The sequence below is a fragment of the Saimiri boliviensis genome, chromosome 10 (assembly GCF_048565385.1).
Source record: "Saimiri boliviensis isolate mSaiBol1 chromosome 10, mSaiBol1.pri, whole genome shotgun sequence".
Taxonomy (NCBI): domain Eukaryota; kingdom Metazoa; phylum Chordata; class Mammalia; order Primates; family Cebidae; genus Saimiri; species Saimiri boliviensis.
This window is the reverse complement of record NC_133458.1, coordinates 21,732,751-21,758,028: the sequence shown is the minus strand read 5'-3', so window position 1 is coordinate 21,758,028 and position 25,278 is coordinate 21,732,751. Positions and strand designations below refer to the sequence as shown.

General features: G+C 46.7%; 2 protein-coding genes and 1 long non-coding RNA gene across 5 annotated transcripts in view; 1 reads left to right on the top strand and 2 right to left on the bottom strand.

Annotated features, from left to right (window-relative positions):
- The window catches only part of SLC13A4 (solute carrier family 13 member 4), a 49,009-nt gene extending 47,466 nt beyond the window's left edge, over nt 1-1,543 (bottom strand). For 2 of the 3 annotated variants that reach the window (XM_003920969.4, XM_010342767.3), the window contains exon 1: nt 708-1,540. In XM_003920969.4, the coding sequence (XP_003921018.1) occupies nt 708-806 (99 nt within the window). In that variant the 5' untranslated portion in view covers nt 807-1,540. Of the gene's footprint in view, nt 1-707 lie in introns of all 3 variants that reach the window. The other variant, XM_074379031.1, reaches the window with a different exon arrangement.
- Nucleotides 1-25,278, top strand: part of LOC141580035 (uncharacterized) — a 72,351-nt gene that overhangs the window by 32,093 nt on the left and 14,980 nt on the right. The window lies entirely within an intron of this gene.
- FAM180A (family with sequence similarity 180 member A) lies at nt 2,569-23,875 on the bottom strand. The gene is made up of 3 exons (XM_003920970.4): nt 23,527-23,875; nt 10,590-10,690; nt 2,569-7,982 (listed from the first exon to the last, which is right to left on the bottom strand). Exons 1-3 carry the CDS (start codon nt 23,600-23,602, stop codon nt 7,638-7,640), a joined length of 522 nt encoding a protein of 173 aa, XP_003921019.1. The 5' UTR covers nt 23,603-23,875; the 3' UTR covers nt 2,569-7,637.

Below are 25,278 nucleotides of genomic sequence, written 5' to 3'. Positions count from 1 at the left end.
TCATAGCCTAGAGTTTGGGGGCGCTTATCTCTTTTTTATCCTGTCATTTTGTGTCTCTCCTTCAAGAGCACAGGGAAGAAAACACAGAAGACACAAATAATTCAAGGCCACGTGCATGGGACCAGGGCAGCCTGCCAAGCTCTGCTTCCATTCCTTCTCTAAACATTCATTCCCTGAAGTTGATGGGAGCCTTAGGGATTAGAGCTTCAACTGTGGTCATGGAAGCCCACCAGGACGCGACCACAGATCTCGGACAGGCTCCACGGTTCCCTTCCTCCCCCAGCCTTCTCCTCAGTGCCACTATCAGGAGCTCTCCCTGTGTCTCCAGGGGCTCTCAGATAACCAGGGTCCCAGGTGGACTCCCGACAATCACTATGTCCTTTGCATGGGTGTCGCTGGCCCCGGTGGCTGGGGTGGGCTGGCCTGCTGCTTGGTGCAACACCCATCAGTCACTTCGGCCAAGGTCTCTACTCTGTCCTGACCCCTGGTTGGGGGCCATGGGATTGGGGGACTGGGACTGGGCTAGGGAATGAACATGACAGGAAGAAGGTATCTTGGTTTCCTCCAGAAAAACACTTCCATTTCTTTAAACCCACCGCGAGCCATTTTGAGGGACTGCCTGAGCACCCCATGTCCCCCACCGACGTCCCCTCTTTGCCCTCCCACTGATCCCCGACCCCGGCGGGAGGGCGCAGGTCGGTACTCACGCTGCTGGGGTGGAGGATGGGCAGAGGCAGCAGCAGGAGCGGGACGCAGACGACCAGCAGCAGCTTCCGGGCTCGGAGCAGGACCTGCAGCAGGCCCATCGCGCCTCTGTCCTCTCCAGCTCGTCCTCGGAGCCCGCGCTGCCGGCGAATGGCTTCCTCCCTAGGCACTGCTCTCTGTCCAGAGAGACTTCGTAAACCTTTCTTGGCTTCCAAGAGTCCTCCTTCGTCTTGGGGGCAGAACGGGAGGGCAGTTATACCCTCGCTGTTTCTACAAGAGGCTGGGCTCCCGGCCTTCTGCTTTAGGTGGGATTGATGAGCATCGTTTTATGACCAGCAAAAAGGAACTGGGAAAGGATGATAAACGGGGGCATAGTGGGCCTCCTCTCGGCTTGATTAGTAATAGAGTAACTTCATTCTACGTGTCAGCAAAAGCCCTCTTAATCCATTAAACCACACCTTTGCTGCTGCTACTCGGCCTTGAAGAAATCATTTAAAAGCTTAAAAACATGAAAAGCGCTCAGAGTATATTGTGCTCTCCATCAGTTTTCCTTCCTCGGGTGACCTATTTTGGGGGGGTCATCCTGTTTCATCTCCTACCCAGGCTCGCTGTTGGTAAGAATCTAGTAGCCCCTTTCCTTAAATTTTAAGAGGCTTAAAAACAAGCACCCGAGCTTGTCAGAGGTGCGTGAGGACTTCAGGGGGAGCTGCTGGTCGCTCCCAGGACCTGGTCCCTTAACTCTGTTCACATGTCTTTCCTTCAAATTGTTTCCCTACTTATAATTTGCCTTGAGCCTGGGCCTCCAAAGCAGAAAAGGAAAGTCCCCAAGACATTCCTTTTTATCAAAGGACAAAAACTTGCTGGAGGCCCACCTTTAACTTTCATCCACCAATGGGAAGCCGGGACGGAGGCAGTAGCTCGGCCCACTCCTCAAAGCCAATCAGCACATGGAAAAGAATGAGTCAATTTCTGTCCCCACGGCCGTCCTTGATTGGTCACAGCGGGGGCCTGCTGATTCCGCAGAACCCAGGCAGCCTGCTAAGCTTATTTTTCAGTTTCTCTAACATCCTAGGGCTGGAGTGATGACCATCATCGTAAACATAATCTCACTTACCCAAGCACAGCTTTATTGTTTCGGATCATAGGACACAGAGCTTTCGCCGGGAGGGCCACCCGCTGATCTAGACCTTAGGAAGGGAATGTGCCTGGTGGCAGGGAGAAAAAGGCAACGTTACTTCTGGAGAATTTTCCCCAGCGTGTACAAAATTAAGCCTTTCAGACTTCCCTGCTGGCAAAGATCGTTTGCCTCGGCACCAGGGGGGAATATAAAGGCTCTAGGCCAGCAGAGGGTATGAGCCTGTAAGAAAGACCCCAGATCTTTCGGGAAGTATGGCTGCCTGCCTGGCAAATTCTAGATGCCAGTCTCATGCCCGGATGTCAGTGGTCTTTCTGGCTAAAGTCGGTGCTCAAATGCTCCTCTCTGAGGCTCTTCAGAAAAGAAACGGGACCTTCTTTGGCTGGTACAAAAGGAGGAGGTGGGAGGGTAGGGAAGAAGTTGACAAGTTCAGGGACAAGGTCTTAGCAGCAGTTGGACTCTGGAATTTCTCCTGCTTACAGACTGGAAGAAGTTGTTAGCTTCTTTTCTCAGAGCAGACGTGGATTTCGGGCAAGGAAGAAAAGCAAAAGCAAAAGCCCAAACATTTTGTAAGTAGTGGTTCTTGGCAACATTACCTTACCTTGATCTGGGAGACGCTGAGCAGAGTCAAAGGGTTCTAAAACCCCCGTTGTCTTGAATTCACACAACACAGGAATGGCGTTCCAAGATCTGCAGCTATACTACTAGGAAATGATCCCCAGGCTAAAGTGACCCAAAAAACAAGTTCTTCTTGACTTTTAAGGCAGGTGTAACTGTGGACAGCCCGAGTCCCCTTTGAAATTATCTTGCCATCGTAGGATGGGCTAGGATGACTCAACTCTTCAAATGCATGTTAAAGACTGACTACTGTATTTGCTGCATTCTGGCCTCAATTTTTTTTTTGGTTATGATTTTGAAACTCAGAATGAACAATACCATGTGTGTGATGTTTTGGTCGCAAACATTAAAGACACCGGATAATTATAAGCAGCTGTGGAAGTCAACATCCACTGTTAAACCCATGAACCACTTCAAATTCCTCAGTGAGATACTCGGAGATAACAAAGATTCCAGTGAGCAACTCATTCATGACATTTTTATTATACCGTAGATGAATATTTGTTAAATAAAAATAGGTACAGCAAATGATACAATATGACCAGTAGTTCTCCTTCAGAACTCTACCCCTTTTTCAGAGGAAGGAAACACGTTTCCAGAATACAATGCTCAAGGAATGTAAGCCAGATCCCACTTGTATGAGGTATCTTAAGTAGTCAGACTCTTAAAAACAGAAAGCACAATAATGGTGCCAAGAGCTGGGGGCAGGCAGGGGAAAGGGGCAAAGGGGAATTGTTCAGTGGGTACAGAGCTTCAGTTTTACAAGACAAGAAAGTCCTGGGGGTCTGTTGCATAACAACAGACCTGGAGTTAACACTGCTGTACTATATGCTTAAAAATGGTTATGATGGGTCGGGCGCGGTGGCTCACGCCTGTAATCCCAGCATTTTGGGAGGCTGAGGTGAGCGGATCATGAGGTCAGGAGATCGAGATCATCCTGGCCAACATGGTGAAACCCGTCTCTATTAAAAATACAAAAGTTAGCTGGGTGTGGGTGTGCTGGCACACGCCTATAGTCCCAGCTACTCTGGAGGCTGAGGCAGGAGAATCACTTAAACCCAGGAGGTGGAGGTTGCAGTGAGTCACGATTGTGCCACTGCACTCCAGCTGACGACAGAGTGAGACTCTGTCTCAAAAAAAAAAAAAAAAAAAAAAAAAAAAGGTTAAGATGGTAAATTTTATGTGATGGGTTTTTGCCACAATAAAAAAAGTAAGATATTAAAATATATTAGGAAAGTAAGGAGTGTTGTACAAAGTCATTTAACAAGCATTTAATTTTAGGCTGTTTGACCTGCAGAAATACTTTTGACTGATTTGTTAGCGTCAAGGTCAGGTGACAGAGCAATGAAGATTTCAGCAGTTAAATGTTTGTTGATGTCTCTTGAGTGACATTGGAGATAGCTGTGAGGATGCCAACGAATGAGGAAACTTAGAAAGTTTTTAGATCCTGGATTGGGAGCGGTGGCTCATGCCTGTAATCCCTTTGGGAAGTCGAGGCAGGAGGATCACTTGAGGTCAGGAGTTTGAGACCAGCCTGGCCAACATGGTGAAACCTTGTCTTTGCTAAAAATAAAAAAAATAAAAAAATAAAAAAAATTAACAAGGCATGGTGACATGTGCCTGTGGTCCCAGCTACTTGGGAGGCTGAGGTGGGAGAATCGCTTGAACCCTGGAGGCGGAGGCTTCACTGCACTCCAGCCTGGGCAACAGAGCAAGACTGTCTCAAAAACAAACAAACAAACAGAAACAAAATGAAAAAACTCACAAAGGTTGTAAATCCTAAAATGTGTCAGCAGAAATGGTTTCATAAGTCATGGGCAAGTTTCCACTACAAATATCACACTCCCATATTATTCTATTAGTAAATATAACCAAATGTGACCCCTTCGTGACTGTGATTGTGGAGGGTGTGGCACTAAGAGGCAAAATAGGAGACCCTGTTTGTCCAGTCTCTGTTTCTACTGTTCCTTGGGCAAAGAATCGGCTTTTTTGGGCTGCTGCTGGTGAGCATAATATTTGACTCTGCATGTCAATGAAGTCATCGGTATAAAACTCCCTGTGAGTAAACAATTATCTGTATTCAGATTAAAATAGTTTTAAAGATTCTAGTTACTGAAAATGAAGTCTTCATTTGTCTTTAAAAAGGTCATGTCCTTCTTTCTTCTATTTTTTTCAGCCATCAATTGCCACAGAAATTCACGCCCCAGTTTGTGAATAAGTCCCTTTAATTTTTTTGTTGCCAAATGAATGAAATACCATTGGTACCAATGGTCCTGGGAACCATCCCCCCCATTCATGGATTTCTTACTACTGGGAGCAGCCATCTATATAATAACATGGTGGCCAGGGACTACAATGGTGGGCCTTTCCGTCTGATGATTCTGAGTACAAGAAAGCTCTCAGATCCATTATCAAGGGGGTGGAGCCTCCTCAGGGCGGGTTACAAGACTGGCTGTCAGGGTATTGCACAGTGTCTAGGGACTGAGGTCATTGCTAGTCCACTCCTGACTCGACATCTAGGAAAAGTACAAACAGTAGAGGTAGGCTACCATGTGTATCTGCCTCTGGGCAATCCCAACGCTGTCTGTACACTGACCTTTGTTTTATTTAGATAGTGATACCCAGAGAAGACTGACAGACAGTGAGTGTTAGAGTGTGGGCCCACAGAGATAGAGCACCAGTCAAGTAGAAGAGACCTGGAGATGCATTAAAAAACAGACACAAAGATATGTGGAATTGGGCCCAAATATAGAGCAGCAGAGATACCAAGTGAAATAAGTAGAAGCAGAGTGACCGTGTCAGAGAGAACAGGTATATTTAGAAAGAGGAAGATCGAACAAAAAAAGCGTATATCTGCATTTGGAGGAGGTAAAAGAGCGATATAATGGGGGAATGAGAGGGACGGAGACTTACTAATCTTCTGAGCCTGAGAATATTAGGATTCAAAGCTGCGTTTTTCTCTGATGATGAATATCTTCTTCCTATGTCCTAGTATTCTTCCAAAAAGATCACACGGCTGACGCTGCTAGGCAAAGCTCATTTGCTCAAAGATTTTGAAGGAGTCCAGACCTCATCCTTATTAAATGTTGATTATTAAATACCCACTTCGGAATCAAATTTAGCCCCATACATCACTCATTCAAAGATCAGACTTGTGGCAGCTTTAGTCTGCAGAACCCAGCTGTAAACTTAGGAGAAGCTGGAAGGGTCTATGAGCTCATGAGAAATCCTTATTAGGACCCAGACACTTGACCCTAGCAGAGGCTTTCATCTGTTAACTCTTATTTAACATAGAATTATAACAAGCCTGGCTATCTTAGTTTTTAGGCAACAGTCAGCTAAGAAAGAACAGACTATGAAGGACTAGTTATATTGGCAACAAGGAAAAATATGCTCTAGTAGCCTGACAGTGAGGGAGGCAGCAGAAAAACTCAGAACTGGACACAGAATGAGCAGTCTGGTACCTCTCAGGATCGGTACAAACAGTTGAGTAGATGTCTTACATCCAGGTGCGCTCCTTCTAGTATCTCACAGTTAAACGATTGTAAAAACTTCATATGTAGGAGTCTTAGAGATTATTTTATACCACTCCTTCATTAGAATATTTAAATGAAGATTATTTTATACAACTCCTTCATTAGAATATTTAAATGATGATATGGCCAGGTGCAATGGCTCATGCCTATAATCCCAGCACTTTGGGAGCCCGAGGCGGGTGGATCACTTGAGGCCAGAAGTTTGAGAGCAGCCTGGCCAACATAGCACAAAACCATCCCTATTAAAAATACAAAAATTAGCCAGGTGTGGTGGCGTGTGCCTGTAGTCCCAGCTACTTTGGAGGCTGAGGCGGGACACTCACTTGAACCTGGGAGGCAGATGCTGCAGTGAGCTGAGATAGTGCTACTGCTCTCCAGCCGGGATGACAGAGAGAGACTCCATCTCAAAGGAAAAAAAAGTTTCAATGATGATCGTATACTAACAAAAGCTTAAGGCGATTTGTAGATATAGTTTAAATTGATATCGAGTCAATATCTCTAAAAGGAAAGTTTTGGCATTTGAAAGGGTAGAATTCTGTCACCTGAATCATTTTTATTTGGATCATTTAGTTCTCTGATGATGCTTAATTATTTTTGTGTGAAGACAGAACAGGCATGGGTGTTGATGCCATCTTGTTCATTGGGAGACTCTTTCTGTACTAGCTTGGTTTTTCTATTCAGAGACAAGGTCTGGCTGGGCTAGGCTGCGGGCCTCTGGTTTCTCTTCTGTGTTAAGCCAGCTTTCGAAAGAGAAGAGTTACTAAATTGAGATCACAAAATTACTGATTTTCTAAAGGATTCTTCAGTTTTTGGAAAAGTCAAGAAGTATATCCTTTGCAAATAATATATATATTTGGGCATAGCTCTAGTTTCTTTATATTTACTATAGAACCTCTGGAAAATTGTTTATTTCACCCAGCACCCTAGTCACTTAGCACTGAAGGAATCTGTCCCCATCTTGCCCATCTTTCTGCCATGATGTCTCCTTTAGCTCAGTCCTCACTTTTTTTTGTTTTTTGTTTTTTTTTTTGAGACAGACTCTCATCTGTTCCCCAGGCTGGAGTGTAGTGGCACGATCTCAGCTCACTGCAGCCTCCACCTCCTGGGTTCAACTGATTCTCCTGCCTCAGTCTACCAAGTAGCTGGGATTACAGGCACATGCCACCATGTCCAGCTAATTTTTATAATTTTAGTAGAGACAGGGTTTCACTGTGTTGCCCAGGCTGGTCTTGAACACCTGACCTCAAATAATCCTGCCGTCTCAGCCTCCCAAAGTGCTAGTATTACAGGCGTGAGCCATAGTGCCTGGCCTGTCCTCACTCTGGAGTGTGTGTGTCCAGTGCTCTGGGTTGAAGCATATCAGACTTCTGCCTGCCGCAGGCAAACCATTCCGCCCGTGGAGGCATTTTGAATAACCACTCCAGCCCTTTCTTCCAGCCCAGTCACATGATGGCATGAATCAGATGTGTCTTCCAGGAAACTACAAGGAGAAAAGAGCATCGGGGTTACTCTGATTTGATCTCTGCTGCTCTGTGTCGGCGGTATGTGTTCTGTTGCTGGTCTCTGTAAATGGAGTAGAGAATGAAGACTTTCTGGATGACTGTGCTGGTCCCTGCTCCGAGGCCCTGGTGTGGGCCAGCCTCTCAGGGAGGCACTCCGGGCTGTGAGGAGCGCATCAAGTCATGCCTCAAGGCCTGGAAGAGGCTAATGAGGGACTGGGCCCAGATGTCCTTCTGATAGCCTTGGGACAGGGCCGTGCGATAGGCTGTATAGGCCAGGGTCAGCACTGTCCTTTCAAAGTCTTCTTTCTTGAGGATACCAGGGTGGCCAGAGAGGCTGGCGCTGAGCCGGCGGATGTCTGGGATGCTTTTGGGGATGACGTTGTTGCAGATGGTGTGGAAGTCCGAGGCCTTCCGCAAGGAGGCCAGCTCCTCGTCCTTGATAGAGATCTGCAGGTCAGGGCCGATCTCAAGTTCGGCCAGCAGGAACTGGTGAGAAATGCGGATGTGCAGAGACATGAAGTAATGCACTGTTGATTCATTAACACGCACCTTCCCTTAGGGGGGCAGCTGCTAGAAGACCTTTGGAACCCATGAGACCTGAGTTTCTGTTCTGACTTTCTCACTTGCTGTGTAACCTTGGATGAATTACTTGATTTCTCTGAGCCTCCCTTTCCTTCTCTGTGTAAATGATTAGTAACAACATCTACTTCACTTCGATGTTGTGAGAGGTAAATAAGACAAATAGGGACAAAGCTAATACAGTGCCTGGTTCAAAACCAGTGTTTAAGGGACTAATTCTAGTTTTTAGTGTCCTGGATAAATTCCTTCTTCCCTTTCTTTCTCCCACCCAACAAAGATCATCTAAAGCATCAACTATTTCAGATAATTTTAAGGCGGAAGCTGGGAGACTCTGATTGGCTTGGTTTTTCTATTCAAAGACAAGGTGTCGCTGGACTGGGCTGTGGGTCCTTTCTTGTTTCCCTTCTGTGTTAAACCAGCTTTCAAAAAAGAAGAGTTCAGGCATAAAGGTCATACAATTACTGATTTTCATTTTTTCTTTTATTTTTTTGAGATGGAGTCTCACTCTGTCGTCTAGGCTGGAGTGCAGTGGCACGACCTCTGCTTATTGCAATCTCTGTCTCCTGGGTTCAAGTGATTCTCCTGCCTCAACCTCCCAAGTAGCTGGGATGACAGGTGTGTGCCACCACGCCTGGCTAATTTTTGTATTTTTAGTAGAGACAGGGTTTCACCATGTTGGCCAGGCTGGTCTTGAAATCCTGACCTCAGGTGATCCACTGGCCCTGGCCTCCCAAAGTGCTGAGATTACAGGTGTGGGAAGTAGAAAAGTTTCACTTCAAAGTTTCCCTTCTTGTTAAAAAATAAATTTTCTAATAACTCTTTGCTAAGCCCTGGCCTATGCAGCTATTAGACATGCCATGCTTACAGGCACGTAGTATATTCTATGTCCTTGTACTTTACTGGAGATATCTGTGCTGTACGTGCTCACAGGCATGTCCCAGCTCACAGCCTTTGCCCCTTACCTGTTTTAAAAAGTTTTGGCCGGGTGCGGTGGCTCAAGCCTGTAATCCCAGCACTTTGGGAGGCCAAGGCGGGTGGATCACGAGGTCAAGAGATTGAGACCATCCCGGTCAACATGGTGAAACCCCGTCTCTACTAAAAATACAAAAAATTAGCTGGGCATAGTGGCGCATGCCTATAATCCCAGCTACTCAGGAGGCTGAGGCAGGAGACTTGCCTGAACTCAGGAGGCGGAGGTTGTGGTGAGCCCACCAGCCTGGGTAACAAGAGTGAAACTCTGTCTCAAAAAAAAAAAAAAAGTTTTAAGTTATTAGCCAATCATGTTTTAGTTTAGATTGTGAGGTCTGGCTCCAACCAATGGAGATGAGATGCAACAGTAAGGACATCCCAAATGTATAAGGAATAAATATGTCTGCTTTTCCTTTGTTCGTTGTACTCTTGTGGTGAGATGGCTAGCGAGGGTACCCTTCCCTCAGTGCAGGAAGTAAATATTACTTTGCTGAGAGATCCTTTGTCTCGGTGCTAATTTTTCTTTGCTGCACCAAGATCTGTTTCCAACAACAGGTATGAGCCACCACACCTGGCCCTGCTGTCTCTTTCTTAACCAGAGATCCCTAGTGCATGGAGTCAGAAGATGTCAAAGCTGGAGGGGAACTTTGAATAGCATAGTTGAATTCTCTCATTTAACTGTTGAGGAGAGTCAGGCCCAGAGAGAAACAGTGGCTTATGCAAGGTGGTGCAGTGGATGGGTGACAGAGCCAGGACTAAAGCTCAGATCTTGAGCCGGGGATCATAACACTGATCCAATCTGGGTGGCCTAGGAAAACTGACCCTGTGGTTTGGAAGAGGAGTGGGGTCTCAGTGATGAAGGGTGAGAGGTAGAGGAAGAGAGCCTACAGCAGGTGTCCCCAAACTACGGCCCGCGGGCTGCGTGCGGTCCCCTGAGGCCATTTATCCGGCCCCCTGCTGCACTTCAGGAAGGGGCACCTCTTTCATTGGTGATCAGTGAGAGGAGCACAGTATGTGGCGGCCCTCCGACAGTCTGAGGGACAGTGAACTGGCCCCCTGTGTAAAAAGTCTGGGGACGCCTGGCCTACAGGGTGGTCCCTGCCTTCCAGAAACTCAGCTGGGCTGGCAGTTCAGCCAGACAGCATTGCTGTCACAGCATGCAGTGCCTTAGAGACATGGCTGCACCCAGACAATGGCTTGGCATTTCCTGGCACGACCTGCCTCAAGGCCTTTGCTTGGGAATATTGTCACACTCTGGTGCCTGGGTCCTAGAAATAACACCTGCAGCCCAAACCTCATCTTTAGTTTAAACTGAGCCGAACTCCTAATGCCATCATTCTCTGTTACAGGATGTGGGAAAGACAAGGTATGAGGAGTATCTTTGAATGAGCAGGATTCTATACCCTCTACAAATTAGGCTATTCTCTACCACAGCAGTGGCCACTCATGATCAGGGGCTCAGGTCACTTCTCCTTTTCTAAAAACGATAGAGGAAGTGCCGTGCCTTTTGGGTGACTTGGATTGAGCACATTCCCCTCCGCCTACCTCATAGAGCAGCTCCACCTCCTCCAGGGAGGTCTGCAGGACTGGGTTCAATGGCAGTGATGAGAGTCTCTTTGGCCGGTGGGCAGCAGGGAAGAGCACGGCTGAAAGAAAGAAAACGGTGAGCTCCTGGCTGCTGTGTGCACCCTGACCTTCTCCCTCTGATCCACCTTGAGGGTAGACAAGGAGTCTTAAAATTGGACTGACTTGAGTGTACGGTGGCTCACACCTGTAATCCCAGTACTTTGGGAGGCTGAGGTAGGTGGATCACCTGAGGTTGGGAGTTCGAGACTAGCCTGGCCAACATGGCGAAAACCTGTCTCTACTAAAAATACAAAAAATTAGCTGGGCATAGTGGCGGACACCTGTAGTCCCAGCTACTTAGGAGGCTGAAAATCGCTTGAACTTGGGTGGTGAAGGTTACAGTGAGCTGAGATTGAACCATTGTACTCCAGCCTGAGCAACAGAGAGAGACTCCATCTCAGAACAGGCAAGCAAACAAAAAACAGGACTGATTTGAAACTGGTGGTGGTCAGAGAGTGTGGAGAGAGGTGAGAGGAGGTGGGAGGTGACACACTCCCCTGGTGAGTCCCAGAACACTCTCAGGCATGTCAGACCAGTAGCTTAAAAACTGGCTGCTCATCAGAACCATCTGAGAAAATGAGAAAAGAAAAGAAAAAGAAAAAAAAAGCCATCTAAGAAAGTTTTGCAAAGTCTATATACCTGGGGTTATGCATGCCTTAGGGAATTTATATTAAACCAAAGAAATGAGTGAACAAAGAAAAAGCCCCAAATTCAATTAAGTGAGTTCCCTGAAAACCCTGTTCCCTAATAGCACTGCACCCATCTTAGCACTTTATCAGTATGAAGTGCTTGTTTATGTTGATTCAGTGCCCTTTTAACCAGAAGATCAGGCTTCTGGCTATTCCAGCCATCTGAAATATAGATGCTAAGAATCTGAACATAGGTGACAAAATAAAGGAAGAGAGCTTTACAAGACCTTGGCCCTTGGACCTACGACATCATTGTAGGTTCAAGTTCAGGGCTTCACTCAAGGGTTGGCAGATTTTTTTTTTTTTTTTTTTTTTTGAGATGGATTCTTGCTCTGTCACCCAGTCAGGAGTGCAGTGGCGCGATCTCAGCTCACTGCAACCTCTGCTTCCTGGCTTCAAGTGAGTCTCCTGCCTCAGCCTCCTGAGTAGCTGGGATTATAGGCATGTGCCATCATGACTGGCTAATTTTTTATTTTTAGTAGAGACACAGTTTCACTGTGTTGGCTAGGCTGGTCTTGAACTCCTGACCTCAAGTGATCTGCCTGCTTGGCCTCTCAAAGTACCGGGATTTCAGGCATGAGCCACTGTGCCTGGCCAGGACTGGCTGATTTAGAAATGCATTTCATATAAAGTCAGTGACTTGACAGTGCTGTTCCCCAGTGGTTGCAGCTAGAAGTGGTAGCTGGAGGAAGACGAATGGCTACTAGAGGTACACAAGACAGCAAGAATTAGGTACTCACTGGGGACAAGTGAGGCAGAAGACAGAACATCAGAGGGTATAGGAATGATCATTATAAATTGCAGTTCTCCAGGACCACGCCCGGCTAGGAGCAAATAGCTCCGATCACTTCCGCAGCCCCTCTGGGGGACAGGCACTGTGTGGAAATGATTGGCAAGCCCTTCGCCAGCTGATAGAAAAAGGCACAGCTTATTTAAGACATTTGATTGTGGTCTACCAGAAAACTGGGGAAATAACTGTAAAAATTGGAGACTACAAGGTGTTGGCAACCCCTGAATTTGTGCAAGCACATTTTGCTTAATCATAAATGAGCTCTGTTAGTTGATAATGGTGCCCTTGAGCCATTGAGAAAAGGTCAAATTATATTCAGCGTACTCAGTTAAAGAAGAAAGGCTGGGTGTAGTGGTTCATCCCTGTAATCCCAGCACTTTGGGAGGCTGAGGTGGGTGGATCACATGAGGCCATGAGTTTGAGACCAGCCTGGTCAACATGGTGAAACTGCATCTTTACTAAAAATACAAAAATTAGCTGGGCATGGTGGTGTGTTCCTGTAATCCCATCTACTTGGGAGGCTGAGGCAGGAGAAGTGCTTGAACCTGGGAGGTCGAGCTTGCAGTGAGCCAAGATCATGCTACTGCACTCCAGCCTGGGCAGCGGAGAGAGACTCCATCTCAAAAAAAAAAAAAAAAAAAAAAAAAAAAAAAAAAGGCAGGGAAGAATGGAAAGCATTTCAGAAGGATTTCCATCAGAAGTGATTTTAAAAAAGGAAACATCTTTAACTTAAAGGAATTTGTCCAGGCATGGTGGCTCATGCCTGTAATCCCAGGACTTTGGGAGGCGGAGGCAGGTGGATCACGAGGTCAAGAGATCGAGACCATCCTGTCCAACATGGTGCAACCCTATCTCTACTGAAAATACAAAAATTATCTAGGCATGGTGGCACACGCCTGTAGTCCCAGCTTCTTGGGAGGCTGAGGCAGAAGAATCACTTGAACCTGGTAGGTAGAGGTTGCAGTGAGCCAAGATGGTGCCAGTGTACTACAGTCTGGTGACAGAGTGAGACTCCGTCTCAAAGAAAAAAAGAGGAACTTTCCTGAAAAGCTCACTGACCTCACTGGTAAGGATCTGCCTTATCCCAGAAAAGCCTGATGGATATATTACAGTATTGCTGTAAATTGCTTTCTCAGTAACTCATTTATGATCAATACCACAAGTTCTTCAAGGGCTGGGATAGATACGGATTTATATTTCTGTACCCCTGGCAGGCTTCTGGGTGTGCACCAGACATAGCTGTTGATGACCAAATCCCTGCACTAAAGTTCACCTCGTCCAGCAGAGTGACCAGCTCTGCTTTGCTAGGACATGCCCGGGGAAGGACCTATGAACTCCATGGCAGTATTCCCTAGCCCAGCATTTCAGCAGTTTATACTCTTTACCAGAAAACAGCCAGTTTCCCACGGAATCATAGATTTTAGGGCTTGAGGAAGGCTTTGCCTCTGCTTATCCATTGCCAGTGCCAGTAGTTTCAGGTGGAACTCAGGAGAGTGAGGTGTCTGTGACTCCATTAGTTAACACTGCTAGAGTCACCAGAATGGTTTTTTGCACCTGGCTCCAGAGTTCTGATTTAGTTGAACCAGAGTGCACTGAACACATTATGATTTCGTAAAGCTTCCTAAGTGCTTCTAATAACAGTGAACTGTCCAGTCAGAGTGAGTTTGACCTGAAATTGTATGGAAGACACTGACCCTAGGCTGTGTGGCAGCTCTCTGGTTAGACCAGTGGTTCCCAGCCTTGACTAGACATTCGATTCACCTGGGCACTTTTAGAAACCCAAATGCCCAAGACCACACTCCAGGCCAATTTATGGGCATCTCTGGGACTGACATGTAGGCACTGGGACTTTTTCCAGCTCCCAGGCTCCAGTGGGTCGCCAGATCTGTTATCCGCATCGTAGGCAGGCCAATGGTGTCTTTCTACCATAAAACAATTCAGAGTGTTTGCCTATCTTTTGGGGCCTTACAAGGTCATCTGAAGAGACCAACGTCATCATGTTCTTGGAGGTTAAGAAGTGCAGGCACAAAGAGGGCACAGACTTTGTCTCTGCTTTCTCCTTAGCACGAGGTGTGGCCTGTTTCTTTCTTTATGCTCTTCTTTATTCCAACCAGGAAGAAAGCAGGTAGAGTAAACCCCCTTCTCAGGACAGGAACTAAGAGGGACTTTACTTCTTTAATTCTGCTAGAATTTATCTTTTATTGCCAAATTAGAGGTATTGTTCTCTTAAAACACACACACACACACACACACACATACAGCCCTCACTCCCAGCAGATGAAGGAGGTAGGGAGGGATTCTCAGGGCATGGAGCGCTTTCTGCTTGCTGTAATCACAGCCAGCCTGTGGCTGCCTGCCTGGAAGTTGTTCATGATCTGAGACCTGGACTTTCTTCACTCAGTTGTTGCCCTGTGAACAGCAACATGCCTTTAACATGCTCACCCCAGGTGGACCCGTGTAGTTCTCAGAGAGCCAAGAAGAAAATACTTCCTGATTTAAAGCTGGCTTGATAATGGAAACCTTGTCATTTCCAATAGCTTTTAGTCTCCTACTGAACAATAACATAATTTGGTGGAGACTTAGAAATAGCTTCAGCCTTCAGACAAGGAGGATGGCTATTGCTTTCGAATGATGTGTGAGTCGGGCATGGTGGCTTACATTTGTAATCCCAGAACTTTGGGAGGGTGAGTGGGTAGACCACTTGAACCCAGGAGTTTGAGATCAGCCTGGGCAACATAGTGAGAACTGTTTCTACTAAAAATAAAGGAAATTAGCTGGGCATGGTGGCACATGCTTGTGGCCCCAGCTACTTGGGAGGCTGAGGCAGGAGGATCAGTTGGGTCTGGGAGTTCAAGGCTGCAGTGAGCTGTGATCAGCCACTGTACTCTTTGAGACCAGACTGGGCAACAGAGTGAGACCCTATCTCAAAAGAAAAGAAAAAGCCAAGCAAATGAAGAAAGCATTTCTAATGAATGTAACTGAGAAGGATCAATATCTAGAAGGTAAAAAAAGAGGTCTTACCAATTCATTTAAAAAGTAAAAACTTAGAATATATGTGTGGGAAGCATAGGAATCTTAAAGATGGGTGTCTCTCCCTCCCTTCTTCACCCCCACCCTTGTACTGGTCCACCAGCCCTGGCAGAGCTGCCCCTCACATTTCTGTGGCTGCTTTGACCTTGTGTATCGGGCAGGGGTAGGGACAGTTCTGCCCCTTAGGCTGCTGGAGGGCAGTCAGCTCTAGGGCAGATACCTCAGTGGCTCAGATCTGACTCCTTGTGGGAGGCAAGACCTAGAGAGAATAAACTTATCTCCACTGAAGAGGCTGGAGGTGAGGTGGGTGAGAAATAGCTCCATCTGATCCATGTTAAAACACAGAGGTAAAATTTCCCAATGTACAGTCACTCCAAGATGTTTTTGTCCATAATGACGAAGGCAGGACCCCACTAGAAATGCTGATGGCTGAAACAAGGGCTGACAAACTCCAAGATGTGTATGTGCAAAACCGGAAACCAGTCTCACCTCTACATTTTAGAAAAGCCTGTTTCCCCAGGAAGCCTTTCCTGGGAGCCCCACCGTACCCTGTTGTTTCCTTTCTCTGTCTCCTGATGCTTTCTGCATCCAGGCTTCATGTTCTGCAGCTTGCTGCATACCACCCTGAAGAGTTTCATCAGGGTTGCCAGGCCCTGGGAGGGCACGAATGGGCTGTGTGCAGCCTCTGCTTCGCCTCCGTGTGTGCGTAATGCAGAGCTCTGGGTGCAGTCTCAGGATATATTTTGGATTTTTTTTTTTTTTTTTTTTTTTGAGATGGAGTTTCGCTCTTGTTTACCGAGGCTGGAGTGCAATGGCGCGATCTCGGCTCACCACAACCTCCGCCTCCTGGGTTCTAGCAATTCTCCTGCCTCAGCCTTCTGAGTAGCTGGGATTACAGGCACGTGCCACCATGCCCAGCTAATTTTTTGTATTTTTAGTAGAGACGGGGTTTCACCATGTTGACCAGGATGGTCTCGATCTCTTGACCTCGTGATCCACCTGCCTCGGCCTCCCAAAGTGCTGGGATTACAGGCTTGAGCCACCGCACCTAGCCCTGAATGATTTTTTAAAAACATAAACTAGGTAGTAAAAACACCAAAACAACAGACTTGGAGAATTTTCAGGACTTTGCTGGGGTTTTCTTCCTTTCCCTTCTGTCCCGTCTTTCAAACTTATGGAAGTCGCTTTAAGTTCAGCTCCCTGCTCCCTGTGAGCTGTGAGTAAAGTGCTCCAGGCAGCACAGCCTTTGCCAGGCTGGTGGGAGGGAGGCCTGAGTGCTCCTCCCTGGATGCCCATTAGCGACGGCACCTCCTCTGAGAGCAGGATGGGGAGAGCAGAGATTGGCAGGAGGACCCCCACGCCTCCCGGGTGCTGCCTGAGCACTGAACCTCAGACAAGAAGGCTGCTGAGATGTGTTTGTCAGAAGCACAGAGTCTGTGCATTTTTTGCTTGTGTAAAATTGAGCCCATCTGTTTATTTTCTTCTCCAGTCCATGCTCCCCTCCCAGCCCACTGTCCAGGATGTAAATTTCTTCAGGACGTGAATATGTTCATGAGGGCTTCTCGCTGTGTCCATCCTTGGGACCCTGAGATTCAAGGGTCTGCTTGCATGGAAGTCGGCTGCACAGGCTGGCGACGGGGTGGGGAAACCAAGGGCAGCTCCCCCTCGACTCCCTGGAAAAATGAGCATCTAGGATACATGGGACCGACCAGCATAGAACAAGTGACTCACTTGCTAAAGGTCATGCCATGTGGACTAAGTTAGTCCAGGAACTGGATCCAGAGTTCATGATTCATGTGTTACAGTGTGTTCTGTCTGCATCTTCTGCTGAGAGATACCTCTCGACCTCAGACTAAAGCTTTTAACATGTTGGGCTCAGATATAATAATGTCATAGCTACGGGCATTCACTGTGTGCATTGTGCTGTCCATAAGTACCTTGTGAGGTAAATAGTAACTTTCCATTTTATAGATGAAGAAACTCGGAGGTTAAGAAAATTGTCCTAGGCCATCCAATTTATTTGAGGTAGGGCTGGGATTAAAATCCAGATCTCTGGCAAGGCACGGTGGCTAATGCCTGTAATCCCAGCACTTTGGGAGGCCGAGGCGGGTGAATCACAAGGTCAAGAGATCAAGACCATCCTGGCCAGCATGGTGAAACCCCACCTCTATTAAAAATACAAAAATTAACTGGGCGTGGTGGCGGGCACCTGTAATTCCAGCTACCCAGGAGGCTAAGGTAGGCGAATCGCTTGAACATGGAAGGCAGAGGTTGCAGTGAGCTGAGATCGTGCCACTGCATTCCTGGGTGACAGAGCGAGACTCTGCCACAAAAAAAAAAAAAAAAAAAAAAAAAAATCTAGATCTCTAAGGTTCCAAAACCCAATCTCACTAATAAGGTGAACAGTGCTATCTTTTTGTAGGTACCTTTGCCCAGAGACTGGCCATTCTTCAGTTCTGAATAACTACAGAAAGGATAAATGGTAGTTAGTTATGAATGAATGCATGCATTTGATATAAAAATGTATGTATATATATTTTGAGACTGAGTCTTACTCTTGTTACCCAGGCTGGAGTGCAGTGGTGCAATCTCGGCTCTCAGGTGCACGCAATTCTTGTGCCTTAGCCTCCTGAGTAGCTGAGACTACAGTGCATGTCACCACAACCAGCTGATTTTTTTTTTTTTTTTTTTTTTTCCCAGTAGAGACAGGGTTGTTCACCACGTTGGTCAGGCTGATCTCGAACTCCTGACCTTAAGTGATCTGCCTGCCTCAGCCTCCCAAAGTGCTGGATTACAGGTGTGAGCCACCATGCCTGGTTCCTTATTGTTCCTTTGCAATCGCTTGGCAAAAGCACAATCCAGGCTCTACCTTTTTCACACCCACACCTGTGCACCTGAATGTGGCCAGAGAAAAACGCTCTTTGTGGTGACTATATTTAAAACTACAACTCTCTGTACTCATTAGCCTCTGTCCTTAATTTATTATCATCCAACAAGTCACCTATTTTAAAATATAAATACATTTGCTGCCTGTGTCCCCTCACTAGAGGGTATGGAATTTTGTCTGTTTGGTTCACTGTTATAGTCCCAGTGCCTGGCATCATGCCCCTTCCTGCTTGTCAAATGAATAAATAATCCCATAGGAACACATCACCTGCCCTCATCACTAGGCTCTATTCTTTTCAAAATCCTTCTTTTTTTTTTTTTTTTTGAGATGGAGTCTCGCTATGTCACCCAGGCTGGAGTGCAGTGGCATGGTCTTAGCTCACTGTAACCTCTGCCTCCTGGGTTTAAGCGATTCTCCTGCCTCAGCCTCCTGAGTAGCTGGGATTACAGGCATGTGCCACCACGCCCGGCTGATTTTTGTATTTTTAGTAGAGACAGGATTTCACCATGTTGGTAAGGCTGGTCTCGATCTCCTGACCTCATGATCCACCCACCTTAGCCTCGCAAAGTGCTGGGATTACAGGTGTGAGCACTGCGCCCGGCCCCAAATCCTTCTTTCTCTAATAGGGTGAATCTGGAGTTTATTTGCAGTTTTCAGTCTTGGCTAATGATCAGAAAGTACATGTTGACTTTGGTCTCCACCACACCCTCTCCTTATCCCTGGAAGAAGCTATTTTTTAACTTTATCTCAGTGAGTGATGTCCCCTACCTCCCCGCACCTCAGCCCTTCAAAGCTTTCTTGCCTAGACAAACAGCCAGAGGCACTCCAGTGGAGCAGCCTGCCTTTGTTTGGGAGTCTGACCTTCTCTTTGACTTTTTGTAATCCGGGTTAAAAGTCTCTTTCGTCTTCTTTCCTCCCATCACTCCAATATGTTCGGTAGCTCAGTATTCAGGCTAACCATGCTTTCTACCGAACTGTGTGTAGCATTTGTGGCAAAGAGCTGGCTGGAAAGGATTCAAGCTGTAGAGCATCTCAAGCCAAACTACAACTGTATTTTTAATGAATCAGTTGAAGCAACTTGATGGAAAGGACAGTGGGTGTGGAAAGGAAAGATTCTCGTTTGTAAAAGATCTTTTGCCAGAGCTGACTGATGTCATCTACTTTTTGGCTCCTGGGCCAGCCCTCTGGAAACACACTACTATTCTGAGAGACAGGGTCTCGGCCCTGTGCATGGGGGTCCTCTGGGAGAGCTCCCGAAAGAGCTGTGGCAGCCAGCTCCTCTTGCTGGAAAGCTCCACCATGCAGGGGGAGCCTGGAGCTGCCAGGAGCAGGTGAGTGGCCCGTGGTGGATGGAGAAATACGGAGAGCAGATGAATGAGGACGGGACACTCTGATGGCTGATGGACCTGGGAGATCAAACCCAACCCTGCCCTTGCAGCTGGGGAACTGGGGCACTTCGTTTCTTGCCTCACCCTCCAGTTTTCTTACCTATAAATGGTCAGGATGACACCTGCCTCATGGAGTTACTGTGGAGCGAGGAGATGGCTCTGTACGGGGCACTCGGGTAGTGAATACTTAAGACAGTTTTCTTTTTGAATACAGGGTCTTGCTCTGCCATCCAGGCTGGAGTGCGGTGGTGTAATCCTAGCTCTCTGCATTCTTCACCTGCCAGGCCAAAGTGATCCTGCCACCTTAACTTTCTGAGTGGCTGGGACTACAGGCATATGTTACTATGCTTAGCTAATTTTTTTTTTTAACTTTAATTTTTTTAAGAGATGGGGTCTCACTATATTTCCAGGCTGGTCTTGAACTCCTGTCCTCTCAGTCCCTTGAGTCACTGGAATTTACAAGCATGCACACCATGCCCAGCAGTCAGTGAGTACTTACTAAGTACCGACCACAGGCCCTTCCCTCGTGGAACATTCGTGACTGAGAATACACGCAACCCTAAAATGGACACCTGAAAATCATGTAAGTTCCACCAAAAAATGGAAGGGCTGCTCTATTAAACTACCTAAAAAATAATCTGCATGTATTCAACAAAAGCATAGATATCCATATTCATTAATAGATGCAAGATATTCATATTCATTAATAGATGCATATTTCTTTTTCAAGTCTGGCTAGTGCTCCCCATTTCAGTGGTGCCCTGGCAGGACCTGGTATGTGCTAGGATGTGGGCCACCTCGTGTGTGTGTGTGTGTGTGTGTGTGTGTGTGTGTGTGTGTTTAGATGTGGCTTTCCTGGCTTGGCCACAGGTGAGTCATTTGGTCTTAATCAAACTGGTGGGGCTGGAACGGGTGATCCTGGATCCTGTTGTGGAAAACTGCCTCCCAGGGTGGAATCCTAGAGAGTGCTTAGAGCAGGTGTCCCCAAACTACAGCCCGGCCCAAGGGGCACATGCGCCCCCTGAGGCCATTTATCCAGTCCCCCGCTGCACTTCAGGAAGGGGCACCTCTTTCACTGGTGGTCAGTGAGAGGAACACAGTATGTGGTGGCCCTCCAACGGTCTGAGGGACAGTGAACTGGCCCCCTGTGTAAAAAGTTTGGGGACGCCTGGCTTAGAGAAAGGCTGGGAGTATGGTAGGAAAAAGGCTGTCCTGACAGCAAGGTGTATATTGCCTGTGGGTTTACATCTACATTCCAACGTATTGGAGCAGGAGGGTGGGGGGATGGAAGGGGAGTGGTGAAGGGGTTGGGGGCCAAAGGGCAGGGGGTAGAAGAGGAAAATCCCCAGAAGAGATTGCCCTCAGACTGTTTCCAAAGGGAATACTTTGAACTGGGGCTGGAGTCAGGGTGGGGTAAGGATGAAGGTGAAATGAATAATGTATCTGGAAAAACTGTTATTCATTTGGGTGTAACTCCTATTCTGTCTTTAAAAAAAAAAGATGGCAAGAATTGTGTGTTTCTTTTATAATTAGAAAAAAATGTTAAAAACGAAAAAAAAAAAATATCCACTACGTGGAAGACATTTGATGATGGCTGGAGGGCCTCCATATCATTTGTTGACTCTGAGCACTGACTTGAGCCATTAATCTAGCAGTTCACATCCGCTGCCTCACTGTGGCCTCAAGATAGGCTGGCTTTGAGTCTGTGGATTGTGACCTCACTGGGGGCCGACCTTTCCCAATGCGGAAGAACGTGGGCCGGAGGAATTGCTCCCAGAATATTGCTGTAGATTCCCCTTTAAGAGCCTCAAACTTCCTTTAGTGAAAAATTTTTATTTTTCAAAAACTGGTAGGTAATATCTAATATTTATATTGTACTTTGTCATTTACAAAACATTTTCATCTATATTTTTGAATATGACCCTCACAGTAACATTATGAGGGTAAGTTTTACTGATGTGATGGATGTTAATGTCACCTGTTAGTGAACTAAAGCTCAGAGAGGTTAAGAGACTTGTCTGAGATCACATTGCCAAACAGAGATAGAACTTAAATCAGGTCTCTTGCAGAGTAACTCATGATGTGGTTCTCATGTTTACAAGCCATATTGCAAGTCAGATCATTCCTTCTGGCTTTCTAGCATCCTGTGCCTTAGGAAGAATGGGCATCATTATCACGTGTAAGAGGCAAATCCCCAGTGTGATAAAGAGGGTAGTGACAGAACCCAACTCCAAGATCTTTTTGCTCTTTACTCCCAAGTACTGTCCCAAAGTTTATGCACATCATGAAGAGGGAGGTGTGACAACAGGGTGACTATAGTCAATAACAATTTGATTTTACATTTAAAAATAACTAAAAGAGGACCGGGCAAGGTGGCTCACGCCTGTAATCCCAGCACTTTGGGAGGCTGAGGTGAGCGGATCAGTTGTGGTTAGGAGTTCGAGACCAGTCTGGCCAATATGGTGAAACCCCCATCCCTACTAAAAATACAAAAATTAGCCAGGCATGGTGGTGCATGCCTGTAATTTCAGCTACTTGAGAGGCTGAGGCATGAGAATGGCTTGAACCTGGGAGGCAGAGGTTGCAATGAGCCAAGATTGCACCATTGCACTCCAGCCTGGGCAACAGAGTGAGACTCCATCTCAATAAATGAATAAAATAAAAAATAAAAATAACTAAAAGAGTATCATTGGATTGTTTGTAACACAAAAGCTAAATGCTTGTGGTGATGGATACCCCATCTCCCATGATGAGATTATTATGCATTGTGTGCCTGTATCAAAACATCTCATGGGCCCCAGAAATATATATACCTACTATGTACCCACAGAAATTTAAAATTAAAATTAAAGAAAAGAGAGGGGTGTACATGTGTATATGTGCACATGTATGCAAATGTTATGAGAAAACGGAGAATGCTGTATTATTTGTTTCTGGGCAATGATCACTTCACAGCCCAGGTCAAAAGACATATCCCTGTTAGAGATATAAGTCCCTATTATCAGGCTTAACCTGATATTAGGTTAACTATGAGGAAATAAAACCCAAAATAAGTACAGTGGCTTTCACCTCCCTCCCATTCCAGATCCTTCTCTTGTGCTGCTCTATCCCCACTCCCGGCACTCCTTCCTTCCCCGACACTGTCGCTGAGAAGCAAGCAGGAGGCACGTCCATGCCACCAGGCCGGTTGTCTTCGAGTTTTGCATCTCTGGAAACACCGGCTGGCCTGACTTGAAGAAGCCCCTTCTTGCAGTTCTTTCCAGGAGAGTGAACTCAGTTGACTTTAGAGAGTGGAAAGATTTCCGTTCATACTGGTGAAGAGTGGCCAGTGCTGTGGGTCCCTCCTTTCCTAACAGTGATCAACTCTGGTCTGAGTGCTCCCGGTGTCTACCAAGCAGAGCCAGTCTCAGGGAAATGGAGAAAAGATGCCATCCAGCTCTGAGGAACTACATCATGAAGGGAGGGAAGTCAGTCGTGAGAGAACAGGCTTTGCTGAGCCCCCTTCCTTTGTGAGGAGGTGATGGGGCTGGTGGGAGCAGCGGAGCATGCACATGGAGGGAGAAGTGTTGCTCTGCTCACCTGCCCACCTCTACCTGGCTGCAGAGATGCGTCCCTTCCCGGTCAGGAGGCAATGTCCTACAGAGCCTCTGCTCTGGTTCCCCCGGGGAGCAGGCCTTTGGCATCCCAGCCCCCACCACTCCATCATTTTAGCAGCAGACCTCAGGACCTGCTCTTCAGACGATCTGGCCCAACTGCTGCGGGTGGTGGGGGCGCTCGAAGAAATGAGTTCCACTTTCTATGAAGCAGAAATGCATTCTATCTGGGATGCCAGAAAGGGGTGCTCTCTGGGTTCTCCGCCTCGACCTAGTTCCCTCAGGGGCTTTGAATTTTTCCGGTGTCATTTTCCCATCAGCCTCTAAGAAGTGGGAACACGTCAAGAAGCATCAAGTAATTGACAGATTAGATAAAGGAAGAGTGCGGGGCTCCTAAGGTCCTTCCCTCCAAATTTTGAATTGCATTTAGGAAAAAAATAATGAGCATCAAGCAAACAAATGAATTAAAAGCAACTCACCCCTACTCCACCTGTGGCACACAGAAGCCTGAGCATTGTAATACAGCAGTAGAAGCAGCAATATCTTCCAACGCATCTTGTCCTTCAAAAGATGAAAAATTGATTCTCAAGCCCAATGGAACCTCAGTAGCTGCAGGTATGCCCTTGCTGTTCTTCCCAGTGAGATGACGAAGTGCTTCTCTCCCTTCCTTTTGCAGATGTGCAGGAATGCCTACTTTGCCTCAGAAGGCTGCAGGCTGAAGGTTGCGTCCTGGGTGGGGCAGGAGTCGGTACCTCTCTTCATTTGACTCTCTCTGGGATTGGGGGACTGGGCTTCCACAGAGAGAGACTGTTTTTGAGCACATCTGGAGTGACTCACGGGGCATGTGATCTCCTTGGCAGTGGGGCGGATAAATATAATTTCTGTACTTGAGTTCCATGTGTTGGATGCACCCACTGGAATTTTTCTTTAACAAACAGACCCGCGGAACTTGTTAGAGAGCCCGGCGAAGAGTTGGCTGCTCTCCCTGTCCACACATACGATACCAGAGCCAGGGGCGAGGGCTGGGGGCAGAATTGGGAGCCTGCCTGGCAGACACCGGGGCTGGTTGAGCCTAAAGTTGCCTTCAGGACAGCAAAATCACTGTGGTGCCTGGGCTGAGTGTCACTGTTGCCTGGCCTTGGGGCTTGACTAGGATATTGGCACACAGAGCCTGTGTGTGGTCTGCCCAGGTCCTGGGTAAGTGGGAGATTGGCAGGTTGTGACTGAGCTGAAGTGGAGAAGGTGACATGGTACATTGGTGTTGTCCATGTGAAGGTGCATAGGTAATGATCCAGGAGCCCACAGGGGACCCCCAACTCACATCCATGATGCTTCCATTTCTGGGCTGTGCCTAGACCTGGGAACAAACCATTTTGATTTTCCCAAGCAGAAAGGGAGTGTTTTTCCGTAATCATTGTAATATACTGCCATCGACACCTAATTCTTTCGCATACTGCTTCCTCAACTTCTCTGAAATGATAGACAGGGAATGCTAAAGCTTGAAGGACATTTAAAGATTTTATCACCTTATGGGTTTTCCAGTTGGTTGAGGTGCTGCCAAGGTCTAAAGGGCTCCTTGAGAGGCCTCCTCCAAGTTCTACACTACTGCAATCAGAGCTCCTCTCTTCTCTGTTATAAGAAGTTATTTGGGAGCCAGACCTGGTGCTTCATGCCTATAATCTCAACAATTTGAGAGGCCAAAGTGGGGGAGTTGCTTGAGGCCAGAAGTTCAAGACCAACCTAGGCAAAATAGAGCCCATCTCTACAAAAAAAAAGAAAAAGTTAGCTGGGCATGGTGGCATGTGCTTGTAGTCCTAGTTACTCAGGTGGCTGATTGTTTAAGCCCAGGAGTTCAAGGCTGCAGTGAACTGTGATAACAACATTTTACTCTAGCCTGGGTGACAGAGCAAGAACTTTTCTTTAAAAAAAATTTTTTTAAAAAACCCAGTTGTTTGGGAAAAAAAAATACTGGACTACATCTGAAAACTAATACTTTCGCTAATATTAACAGTAGCTATTAGGTGCTTAATTTGTTTTGGGCAGAGTGCTAGGTGCCCTCCTTGCATTAACTGATTTAATGCATGCACTGAGCTAGGAGGTTAGGGCACTAGCCAGCAGCACTCTTTAACAGAAATGTAATGTGAATTGCAAATGTCACTTAACATTTTTTTTCTTTCCTTTTTCTTTTTGAGACGGAGTCTTGCTCTGTCACATAAGCTGGAGTGCAATGG